This window comes from Alligator mississippiensis, chromosome 3, assembly GCF_030867095.1.
Source record: "Alligator mississippiensis isolate rAllMis1 chromosome 3, rAllMis1, whole genome shotgun sequence".
Taxonomy (NCBI): Eukaryota; Metazoa; Chordata; order Crocodylia; family Alligatoridae; genus Alligator; species Alligator mississippiensis.
The window spans coordinates 14906272-14918910 of record NC_081826.1 but is presented as its reverse complement, the minus strand read 5'-3'; the positions used below and the strand labels follow the sequence as shown (position 1 = coordinate 14918910).

Here is a 12639-nt window from a genome sequence, read left to right as displayed (position 1 = left end):
ATACATTAGGACCAGAAGAAACCTATACTTAGCCGGTCTTTGGTCCTGCCACAGTAGGTCAGGTCTTTTTGGTATACGTTCTACTACTCAAACCTGAGAAAGACCCCAGACAATTAAGGTTTCCACCAGTGCCCTCCCAGGACACACTTCCATACCCAATGGAACTCACCCTGTGGTAGCTTTCCCTTCTCCTGAATTTGCCTTAATTTAATTTCCTTGCTCCTAGAAGTAACCTCCAGTGCCAACAAGAACAATTTGTCTCCCTTGCAGAAGGAGAATCCTAACTACATGGACTTCAGTGGGACAGTGCTTCATCCCTGGTGATAATACTCTTCCAAATGCAGGTACAATAGTTCTGTCTGCAAAATACTTTCCAACCCAGCCATTTCTAGACTATGCTTTTGCTCCACTGTATTCTTTCTTCTCTCCCTTTATTCCTCCTTTCTACTCCTTTTGCTCTTCTCCATTCCCTTCTTTACCATTTAGCAGCTTGCCTCCTAAACAAATCTCATCCTCCAAAAACCAGAACCACTACTAGGACATTGACCACCATTAGACTGATGACTCTGCTCCTATGTCCCACTGCCTTCCTCTATGTTTTGTCTTTCTTCTGTGTTTAGATGAACATAAGTTCTTGAGGGCACGGGCTCTCTCTACGCAGCCTTGGATGGTCCCCTGGAACTGCTATAGTAAACACAGATACTTAGCAGGTGTCAAGGAGCCAGCACCTGTCCAGTACATCTGCAGGAGAACCTCTTCCTTCCTGGCCACAGTAGCAGCCATAAGATTCAAATTCCTGTGGACATCGGTCAGTCAAGCAATACAGCATTTCTCCTAGCTGGGGCAGCTCCAGCTTCACTTTCCCATTCCCTCTTATTTGCAGAAAGGTAAATCGGTCGCAGACTGTAAAGAAAAATGCATTGTTGAACAGGTAACATTTAAGAACTTACACATCCATCAGGGTAAGCACCACCTCTTCGGCTGTGGTTGGAAAGTACGGAGTGTTTGAGAGGCATCACAAAATAAATGCAAATGATTTTCCTTGCTAGGTAGTCTTGTATAATCCACATGTCCTCTCTGAGGCTTCACGAATATGTCAATGAGTCTAAATTTACTGGAACATGTCTCCAAAGGGGTCTAAATTTACTGACCCTTCCTCACCATAATCATTGCAGTTTTCCCACTGTTTCTAAGTGGCGTTGATGAGCTGTTCTTAAGTTGATCAAGATTGTTTTGCTTTTGTCTTGTGCTCCCTTCTCATCTGTTTTATACACCTGTTCTCTTTTTGTGTGTATAGAATGCAAATCCTTAGGCATTTCTTTATTACACCTACTCCCACACAATGGCCAGGACCTGCAGGCATGACTAGAACAGAAGTTACCTTGTGGGTGTAACATGCTGCTGAATCAAGCCCAGTAAGTGCTACTTAGCCTCAAGGAACTAGATCCCATTTTTGGATGACTTGAGAAATCCTATACCTGCCTTTTCATTGCCCGTGACTTCAACTGGATTTTATTTTCCTTCATTTCCATTCTTTAATTTGTGAGATTCTGCAAGACCCCTTCCATCCTGGAACCAATCTTTTGACTATCAAGCTAGCTAAAATGCCCCCTATAACATCTTTTGCTCCTGCTGTTCTCTCCAGGTGAGTGTTTGTAACCTGGCTGTTCAGCACAAATTGCCTTTGCTTAGAATAGACCATCATGACTTTATCTCTTTATGGAAAAGGGAAACACAGATGAAATGAGATCTCCAGCACAAAGGCACCAAAAAGGAATTAAATGCTGTTAAAGCAGCCAGACATCATTAGGAAAAGAAAGGCAGAGAATAGCAAAAGTGGGAAAACCAATGGTAATGAAGAAAGAGCTTTTCCCAGCTGCAAAGAGAAGATGCAAATGAAACAGGAATGTGATGAAAAGCTTTGCTCTTATGTACTGTTTCACACGTCAGTGGTGCCATTCTTCCAAGATAAAGCTATTTCTCAGGTTATGGGAAAGAGGAACTTGGTGCATCAGATTCTCACTAATTTGAAAAACAGAATTGTTGGCATTCACAGCTGATGCAAAAGAAAGCCACAGCAGGAGAGTAGGGACTACACAGTGTCCGTTTTCTGCCAGAAGAAGGACATATTTTCTTCAGTATCTGCTGCAGGGATGTCTCTGATGATGTGTGCTTGCCATGATGGCACAGGCAGAATGGGCTTGTGGTTAAGGATTTGATGTGGGAGATCTAGGGTTGAATTTCCAGCTCTTCCCGTCTGACCTTGGGTAAGCCATTTGACCGCTTCTCTCCTTATCTATACAACCATACTTAATAGCGATCCTTTTGTCTGTTTGGACTGTACAGCCTTTGCCTGCCTCTGGCTATGTGTTGTTCAGTGCCTAACACTGTAAGTCAGTAAGCAGGAGAAATGGCAGGAAAATGGCCACATCAGTGGCTATTTGTCTGGTAGTGACCTGGCCCCATTTTCCACTCCTGAGTTTAGACCGAACTAAAAACCTCCTGAACCTAACCCTCCAGCTCCAGTTCCATTCAAACCACAAGGTCCAAGTACCGTAATATTATAGCAGAGTTACTGTGCTGGCTGGATGGGTTGGTATGGCCTATCAATGTGCAGCCCCTGAAGCCCCTGGGTAGTTTCTATCACACAAGAAGGCCACTGATCAAGAGAAGAAGCCTGAGCCATGTTTCAGGTGGGAGCGTGCTTCCCTGCCTGCAGAAAACCATCAATGTGTCTTGGATTCAGCTTCAAGAGGGTGGCCCTGCTCTGCACCAGTCTTGTCACTCCAAGGACTCTGCCTGCTCATGTTCATCTACTGAGCCCATGAGTTCATGCAGTGACCAGGAATAGCTATCTAAGAGGGACAGGGAAAAGTTGGCATCTGAGAACTCAGTCAGCATCTGGGGTTCTCTTGCACTCTGACCCTGTCTCTCCTTCCCCGTCTTCTGCTTCGGGTCTGCTCCTTTCACTGTGTGTAACAAGCACGGGGGTCCTTGCAGGGCAGCTGGGGCATACCCTAACTGCAAGTCTGCAGAATGACTGATTGGACCTTCTCAGAGTTATCTACAGATGGCAGAGCTGAAAAGCAGGCGGGGGGTAGAGGGGGTGCCTGGAGGTTTGGAATTCTCCAAGTGGGAGAAAAGAAGTCATTTTAGTTTCTCTACTTTCTATAAGTAGCAAAATATCACTTCAAGGTGCAATTAGACTGTTGGTCAAAAGACAAAACACAAGAAAATCTCTTCTGATTTCATTTTGGTTGCAGCATTTGTATCTAAGAATGCAAGGTTTCCGGTGAGGTAATAGCTTCTCCTGTGCAGCTGGGAGAGACAAGCTTTTCGACTTCATGTGCCTTGATCTCATCTGAGAATGAGGCAGTCATAATCCAAACTAGGTAAATTAGAGCAATTGCTTTCACTTTAACTTAATTAGGTTAATCAGTAAGACTGCTTGGAAGAGAAGTGCACCCTTATCACCTGTGGAGCAAAACAGAGTTGGCAAAGGAAGAAGTAAGGGTTAACGGGCGAGAAAACCAATGTTTCTGCTAAATTCATTGTTTTTGGTGTCTAGGAAAGTTATGACTTTCTGAGCGCAGGCCTGTCTTCTGAAAGTACTGTGTAGGCTGGCTTTGAGAATAAGAATTATGAAAGCAGAAGTGTGGACTCAGTGTTATATTAACCAGGTTCTCCGACCAGTGATAGGACATTTCTGTCCATACCATTTTTCCTACATGAGTTTATTCTGGAATATGATAATGGTTTACTTTCACCTACATTGTTTCCACCAGGGCATTGAATATTAGGGTTACCATATGTCTGGGTTTTCCTGGACACGTCCTCATTTTGGGCCCTCCCATTTCCATTTGGGCGGGGGGGTTTTAAATATGAACAAATGTTCAGGATTTTACTCTGCTCAGCTTCAAAGTTGTTCCTGGCACTTCCTAGCTTGCCCTAGCAAGGAGCTTCTTGGAGCTGGGGGAAGCAGGAGGAGGGTGATTGGAGGTAGGGGGCATCTGTGCACACATGTAGCCGGCATCCAAGCAGGCAGGGTGGTGGAAGCAGTGCCCACAGCTGGAATCAGGTAAGTCTATGGGAGGCAGGGGTTGGAGGGCCAGGGCTTGGGCACTGTCTGGGGGGCCTGTGTGTATGCATGGGGGGGGGTGAGGGGATGGGTATGCGAGGGGGTTGAGTGCCTGGTGACACTGGGGGAAGCTGTCCAGGCACTGAGGCTGCAGCAGAGCAGGGGGAGGTAGGGGAGGCACCTGCCCCTCCAGCAGGGGAAGGGGAGGTGGGGGCTTTGGGGGCAGCAGGGAGCTGTGTGGCCAAGCTGGCAGCACCAGGGCCGGTGCCTGTGCTTGCAGGAGCAGGACTTCCAGGAGACACTGCAGGGCTGGGGGCAGCAGGGGCATCGGGTCAGGAGTGAGGGGCACCAGCAGGGCTGGGGGGACCAGGGGGCTGCTAGTCTGGAGTGCAGGGCACCGACAGGGCTGGCTGGGGGGCCTGTGGCTTGGGAGTGAGGGGCACCAAGGAGGACAGGGGACTCTGGATTGGGAGTGTGGGGCACAGGCAGTGCCAGGGGGCTGCAGATTGGGAGTGAGGGGTATCAGCAAGGATGAGCTGTGGGTTGGGAGTGAGGGACACCAGCATGGTCTGGCGGCGGGGGACAGTGGGTCAGCAGTGAGGGGCAGAAGCAGGGCTGGAGGGGCTGTAGCTTGGGAGTGAAGGGCAGGGGCAGGTCACGAAAATATGGTCCCCTCCAAGCATAATACCCCCACCCCTCCAACAGGTGTCCTCTTTTTTTAAACTAGAAATATGGTAACCCTATGGATACCGTGAATCATCTGTTGGGATAGGCATGTAGGATCCCTAGATCCTGGTGGCTTTGTTGTGTTTGTTGGCTTCAGTGATGGAGATAGTTTGGTGGAAGGGTTTGCAGGTGTTGTTCTGGCAAACTCTGGTTCTGGTTGAGTGTGGTGCTTAGCAGGGAGTTTGCTTGTGATGATAAGTGTGGTAAGATTGTTTGAAAACCAGAGGGAAGGCTGGGATAACTTTTTTTTCAAATGATATAACCCTCTTCAAATGCAGCTGGTAATTGCCTGGGTTATTTGTATATGTTCTAGTGCAGGATAGTATGTGACAATAGATTTATATTTGAGGTACCTATATGAAAAAAATATAAAGGATTGTAATAAACAGCTCCTTATAGAAAGGCGAGGTCTATCATGGTGGGTGGTTAGAAGCAGGCAAGTAGAAGGTTTTAGGACTATTATACGCCACACTTAATGACTACATCTGCTGATGTGCTTATAACCACCAGTAACACGTTACTCATGTCTGTTACTTGCTTACACCAGATGTAATCCTCCATAAACCATTTGTAAATGTAGTTGGTACTAGAGTGGGTCATTCATTTTATCTGAGAGTTGACTTAGAAAAATACTGTGCCTACCTTTGCCCACATAGGGGTCAAGCTCCAGCTCCCCATCAGAAGGTGGCACTTCTGGAGATACAGTAGAGTAGGCCGTGCCTTCTCCTCCTATCTTCACGGCTGTGTCTGCAGATGACATTGTATCGATATTAGACTTTCATGAAGACAGAAGGTTGTTTGTGTGTCCCGAAGTTCAGGATGTCAGTCTGCAACATGAGCAAACTCTTCTAAAATTTGTGCAGATCCTTGCTGGACAGACAATTTTGTTCCAGGCTGAATAGTATGAGTGAGACCTGTACGCTCAAATCACCTCTCTGGGTCAGCACTCTACCTGGTGAGATGCTGTTGTGAGGAAGGCCAATCCCAGTCTCAGGGATTCATACAGGGATCACTGACAAATCTGTGCCGGTAACCCAGCCCGACCACATGGCCCCAGGGAAATGCCGAGCCAAAGGTGGCAGCAAACAGAAACAAAGATGTGCTGCAAATTATAATGGAAAATGAACTTGATTCATTTGGCACTCACCTTTGTTGGCTGTCCTGGCAGGAGCATTTTCCGTGGGTCTCTCTTTTGAGTTTGCAGAGTGGGTATCTGCAGGGGCTGTGGTTGTTCCCTCCACTGTGAAAGCAGCCTCCATAAATCCTGAAAGCACATTTGCAATGAAATATCCTTCTACCCCTCTCTGCTTAGATTGGAAGGAATAATAAAAGCAGGAAGGAGAAATACTGAGGCAAACAACAGGCCCCTTGTAGCTGGGTGGCAAATTAACCTCCACAACAGTAGGATGCCATTACAATCCCAGAGCACAGGTTCAGACTGCCACAGGTGGGAAGAAGACCCAGGAGAAATGGCATTTGAAGCAGAAGGCCAGAGCATCCCTGCCCGGGTTCATTTCTTTGTACCCTAATCTAGCAAAAAGAGCTGTGCTGGTGAAAGACAATAAAAAAGTCACCTCTTCCTATTATACGTTTAAAAGTGTCCATGTTGTGCTTGGATGGTAAAGGATTCTCCCAATTATAGAGAAGCAGAAAATGTGCCAGCCACTAACTGTTTTCCTGGTTAATAGCTCAAAAAACTCTCATGTGTCAGTGGGCAGAGACTTTTTGGGCCTTTTGGGTCTATTTGTTTAGGGGAGGGTGCTGGCTTTTGAATACTTGGTTCTTAAGAAATTGCTTGAGAGACAAATATTATTCAACAACAAGAACAACAAATATCCAACAACAACAAATTGAGTATCTAGCAACAACAAATAGTAATAAATAGTAAATAGCGGCAACAATAACAACACTATAGCCACTAACCTATACCCATTTTACAGGAAGAAAAACTGAGGTGATAACATGACATTCACGTCAACAGGTACTCTGCAGTGTCAAGTGACTGACATGGCTCTGAATGAACTCAAGAACCTGAAGCTATGTAGCCACTTTAGCACTGTGCTATGCTTGGACTAATATACCCTGTTCTTAGTATGGCTAATAATCCAGGCCGTGGTCCACCCTACCATGGCTCTTCTACTTCTGATAGCTCTGGATGCATTGTTCTGGTATCCATGCACAGCACTGTATTGTAATATGGAGAGACACGGCCACAATGGACAATACAAAGGATAGCAACTGAATCATAGATAGCACCAATGTGAAAATCCTTCTTCCTACTTTCCCTATTCAGTGTCACTTGATAATTCTTGATCTATTTCAGTCTTTTTATATGGGCCTTATAAAAGTCCAATCAAAACCAGAATGAGGTGCCCCAAACCAGTGTGGGATGATGCCATCCATACCTTTGTTTGTATCCAGGGCTGTGTCTGTGGCTTTCACTGTAGTAACTGCAAAACATTCAAGAGCATTCAGGTTCATGAAAATATTGCATGGTGTAGAAGATGAGACATGATCCTAAAGGGCCTGTGAATGTATTTGAAGATCTAATGTTAATATATTCTTAGATTTTGAAAAGCCCAAAGGGCTTCGCAGCTAATGAGAGGCAGGCAACAAACTCCTGTTTGCACCTTTGAAAATCCCACCGAGAAATGGGCAAAGAAATGCCGGCTCTTTGCCTCGAGTGAAACGTTCCCCAGCAGCGGCTGCAATCCCACCATGTTGCACTTCTGCCAGGAAGTTCCAGAAAGTGAAACTGCCTGGTTTAGTTTTGCACCTCGTGTTCAGTGAGGTGTAAAATATAAATGCAACAAAACGGTGAAACAGATCCACAGGCAGAAACACTCTCGAGGGAGCGACTAGAGAGGGCGCTCCCTGTGAGGAGAGGGGCTTGGAGGTCCCCGGTGGAGGGGGCGACCTGGGACTTGGGGGGAGGTTGACCCCAGGAGATTTTCACAGAAACGTTTATGAGAGCAAGGTGGTGGTTTTGATTTTCTATGCTCTGTTGTCAAAGCATTTGATGACATCTTCTTTGTACCATTTGTTCTCCCTTGTAGCGAGCACTTTTGGCTTTCCATCACTTTACCAAAGTGCCTGTGGTTTCTGGGCAAACTAATAACCTGGGTATGGCCATTCAGCAGAGTGGGGCCCCATAAGCTTACACAACCCTGGGGTGTGTCTCTGGGAGCCCCCCGACAAGTAGGGTTGACAATTCTGTTTGAATCTATTCTGGGAAGTTTCTGGAGCCAACGTGCCCACGACACGCAATGCAAACATGCCCGTGTGCTTGCGTCCATCAGTTACAGACATTGTCAGGAAGGCAAATGCACATTGCTGTTACATTTTAAAAACCCACTGGACTACCATATACACTGGATTCAACATTTAATATTTGTTTTAATAAATGCCCTGTCATTTATCTCTCCCAAGTGACTCTCAGCATCTCCTGGGGATTTATATCTAATTCCTGGAGATTCCAGGACAATCCTGAAGGGTCGGCAACCCTACCAACAACCTAGGGTTTTGTTACAGTACAATGTCATGTTTTTTGTTTAAATATGGTTTTTAACTTGCCTCCTTCTTTATAAAATGAGTACATTTGTTGTCTCCCAGTAAAGAGGATGAAAATGATTGTGTTGAAGACAGCAGTGTTATAATATTACATCCCTTAGACAAAGTGCCCTTTTGCTGCCAAATGCCATGCCGGTGTCATTCATTTGCAGGTTTAATTTCACCAATGGATCTGTTCAGTATTGCCAATGACACCATGTTGTCCCAGTGACGCAAGGGAGTAATCTGATCATTGTGAGTAGATTTTTAAGCAGGGACATGCAACACTCACTTAAGAAGTCGCATCATTGTGGGCCTGGACACATGACACATACCAGTGTCATCCACATCAGTGTGACACAGCAGTGTAAACCATGCAGAGGGGTGCAGGTCCTCGAAGCAGGCACAGCCTTGTCACCAGGCGGCAGGGCGCAGGTAACACCTAACTTCCCTTGGATAAGCTGCAGGTAGACCAGTGTGACACTGTACTGCCTAGTTTCACTCCTGACTTTTCCCTGGGTCATTGTACACCAGATCTGAATAACTTACACTGGTGCAGGGCAGTAGGCTATGTCCCAGGCTTGTTTTTTCTTCACACTGGTATAAAGACCCATTACACCACTATAAAATGTGGCATGTCCAGGCCCTGTGGTGACCAGGAAAAATCAAAAGAACAACTCACTCACCTTTTTGTGTTGGCTCTGTTAAGGTAGCAGTGGTGCTTTCCTGCTCTCTTGCAATCACTACACAGAAAGCAGAGCACCATGGTCATGAACCAAACAAGAGCTTGTCTTCTTTGCCGCGACTTTTGTCAGAGACTCCCGAGGAGCGTTAAGGGACGCGTCACACGTTACACTTAGAAGTTGTTTTATTGAGATCACTGTAAACATTTCTACGAGTTAGAAAGTTTTCTCAGCTTATGGCAGTCTAAATAAAACACTTACCCCAAGCTCCAGAGCCACTGAAGACTCCCATGGGCTATGGTGTGCCGTGGGGGCTGGGGCCAACAAACAGCTGTTTTTAGGTCTCAGCCTCAGCACCACACTGGAGTCTCCTGATCATGTTATCTCCATGGAGCAGTTGGAGAGTCCCTCAACATGCTAGATAATAGGATTTGGAGATACTCCCCACCAGAAAAGGCTTAACTGCTAGACACCGATGGCACTTAGCACATCTTTTACTGCTTGAATGCTCAAATGCAGGTGTTTTGAGTGCAGTTAATGCATCTGAAGTGTAACATGTGACAAGGTCCATACAATTGCCCCATTTCACGGAGAAGGAAACTAAGGCCATGTCCCCCACAGAAACCTTACTGTGTCCAGAACTACCTTCAAGCACTCTGCAGTGCTGCACATGACTTGCTTCCCATTCCAGCCGCAGTGGGGCTGTACCCGCGCAGCACTGAAGGCAGGCTAATTGCCAAGGGAGCAATTAGCCTGCCTTCAGGCTAATTCACTGTCAGTCACCAAGCTAACTGACTGTCAGTCACCAGTGCTAATTAGCCCACACAAAGTGCTGCCTGGATGCAGTTCCACGGATTCCAGTTCTGGAGGCATCCCATGTGGAGCAGCATGGTGTACTTAATGGTGATGCTGCCAGCCCTGGCATGCTGCCCTTGTAGGCATGGCATAGGGAGGGTAAGTGATATGCTCAAGCACACAGAAGGAACAGGCAGCAGAGCTGGGAAAAGCCCCTCGAATCCCTCCCTGTGACCCTAGAGCGATCAGAGCAAGGATGGGCTGTTGCCACACGGTACAAATAGTCATTGGTGTTGCGGCGAAAAAAAGTAACGCTGACAAACATCCTTACCTCCAGCTTGGGGAGTCCTCAGGACCACATCATCAGGCTCAGGAGACATCACTGTCAAAGGCAGGAAGTGTGAGCAACCCCGCAGGAAACGAGCTGCATGTACAGCCTTTTGTGAGATGGGGAGCACAGCCTTCTCACAAGATTTCCAGAAAGCAAACACTTCACAAGAGCTGGGCTGGAATTTTTTTTTCTTTATAAGTTAAAATGCATTTTGACATAAAGAGCCCAGTAACAAGTGTATTTTGTAAGGTGGGAAGCAAATATCTGGGCTCTCGATGCTTTTTCACTGCTAATGAAGTACCTCAAACGCTGCTCTGACATGAGGAATGCATAGCTACAGGCTGTAGATGAGCACACCAGGAAGGCCAAGTTGTAAATGTAGATAGTCCCTTGCTAGAGCTTTAGCTATCGGGTAAGTAGGGCTGGCGTCACATGCTCAACACTTCAGTGCAGTTATAAGGCAAGCAGTTTCAAGGGGGAAGCTACAAGTTACGTGTAGACCATATCAATGGCATTTAAACCATAAGCATCTGAACACAGCGCTTGTTAACTCATGCTAAGTGCCCTCTAAGCATTTCAAAGTTATGCCATTTCAGGCAAGGGTTAACTCTGGGCAGTGCTACCCAGCTTGTGTTAGGGTAACTTTAGTCGGCTCCACAGAGACAAAACAAGCAATTTGCAGTTCTCAAGCATCCCAGGATGCACTGCTCCCAGCTTCCCCATCCCACTCAGAGCAGGGATAGAGCTCAGGTGTCCCGGCTCCTAGCCACACCCCTGCTCGCCAGCTCTCTAGTGGCATCACAGAGTTGTGCAGACAAGAAATGGTATTCACCCTTAAAGTGTGGCTGCCCACAGCCCCATCTAACGTTAACACTGGCTAACGTTCCTGAGATTTAGCATGGTCCAAGTGTAACGTGGAACTGTACCTCACATGCAAGCAGTGTAGCACGTGTTAACTGCCCTCATGGTATTGCAAAGTTGTTCCTTTTCAGGCTAGGGTTATCTCTAACACATACTAACTTTAATAGGTCACAAAACTGTTGCAAGGTCTACGTTGCATGCCCAAGTGCCTTCTCTTCAGTCGCACAGAAAGTTAGCTACAAAGCTAGGAAGGGAAGTCAATTTTTTTCCCAAACCAATAGACATCACATCCTCATCATGCTGAGTTTATCCTCACAAGTAATCTTTTTTGTTGTCTGCTTTTAATCATTTGACATCTGCAAATTTATATCATGGTTGCATTTTCTGTTGCAAAATGATGATATAAGGAAGCATGCTAGTCTTCAAATGGGATGTTGAAAAGTGTTCAGCATTGATTGAATTCAACACTGAAGCAATGATAAGGCTCCCATTGATTGCAGTGGGAACGGAGCTGGAGTAACACTGAATGCTTGTCTAGCTCCCACTCTCTGTATTTTCCTGGTTGCATTTATTGGGCATGTTACAGCAGTTTGCCATGTTTTTAGCTTTGTGAAGTTCCAATTAAATGCTCCCTCTTGCTTATAGTTTGGGTGCTGTGATGAAGAGCTAATTCAGTGCCCTCTAATGATAATACATTTTTATTATATTCTTTAAAAGAGAGTCTTTAAAGGAATGCAAATACAGAAGCAGCCACTCACCTCCTGCTCTGGTTGTTCTCACATCTATGTGGTTGGGCCTGCTTGGTGTAACTGCGAACACAAAGACACCAGACACAAAGCTAGTGGTGAGGTCTAACGAGAGGGTTGGAACGTGACAAAAATACGGCAACCACAGAGTAACGGCAGTGATGCTTAGAGGGGGGGGGGAGGTACCCCACCTGGTGTTGCCAGCTACCAGTGAAGTAATTTTAAAAACAAAAACCACATTGAAAGCTGAAGTGTTGTCTTGACAGCCTCAAAGCCCAGACTTTTGTTTGGAGCAGTAGTTCAGTGAATCCTTGGGTATATCTATACCGCATTGGACCAGGCAAGGGAGCACTGCCATAGAAAAGCCCGTGCTGTGTCCTTCCTGCTCCATGCACACAGAGTGCCAAGAGACATCCTTTGGCATGTGCCAGTGCTACTCTGTCTTGGGCATGCTGATGGGTGCACCACTGAGCATGCCTAGCACCACTTTGCCAGGGGGTTGTTCAGCTAGAATGTGGGAAATCTCAAAATAAGGGTGGCATCACACAGTCAACTTAACACTTACTAGAAGTACAGTTAAAAAACAAGCAGACACTCATTCAAACAGTTTAGCACATGTTAAGTGTCCTTATGGCCTTGAAAAGCTGTTCCCTTTCACGGGAGGTTAATTCCTAAACACCCAGGTATTGAATTTAATACCACTACATCCCAGTGATTTGCAACTGAATGTAACTTGTGACACCATCCTAAGGTGTGATACCACCCTAAAGACCTGGCTTACATTTCTGATCTTCTACGGAAATGTCCTAAGCATCCATTTATTATTGGCATTCTCAGTTTCTCTGTTGGAGACATTGTCTAACTCTGGGG

The 12639-nt window shown here is 46.1% G+C and overlaps 1 protein-coding gene across 1 annotated transcript in view; it reads right to left on the bottom strand.

Annotated features, from left to right (window-relative positions):
• The window catches only part of OC90 (otoconin 90), a 52795-nt gene that overhangs the window by 5076 nt on the left and 35080 nt on the right, over nt 1–12639 (bottom strand). The window contains exons 9-14 of the mRNA XM_059723469.1: nt 10163–10268; nt 9040–9096; nt 7210–7254; nt 5952–6068; nt 5447–5551; nt 729–903 (exon numbers count right to left, since the gene is read on the bottom strand). Of these exons, the coding sequence (XP_059579452.1) occupies nt 729–903; nt 5447–5551; nt 5952–6068; nt 7210–7254; nt 9040–9096; nt 10163–10268 (605 nt within the window). The remainder of the gene's footprint in view (nt 1–728; nt 904–5446; nt 5552–5951; nt 6069–7209; nt 7255–9039; nt 9097–10162; nt 10269–12639) is intronic.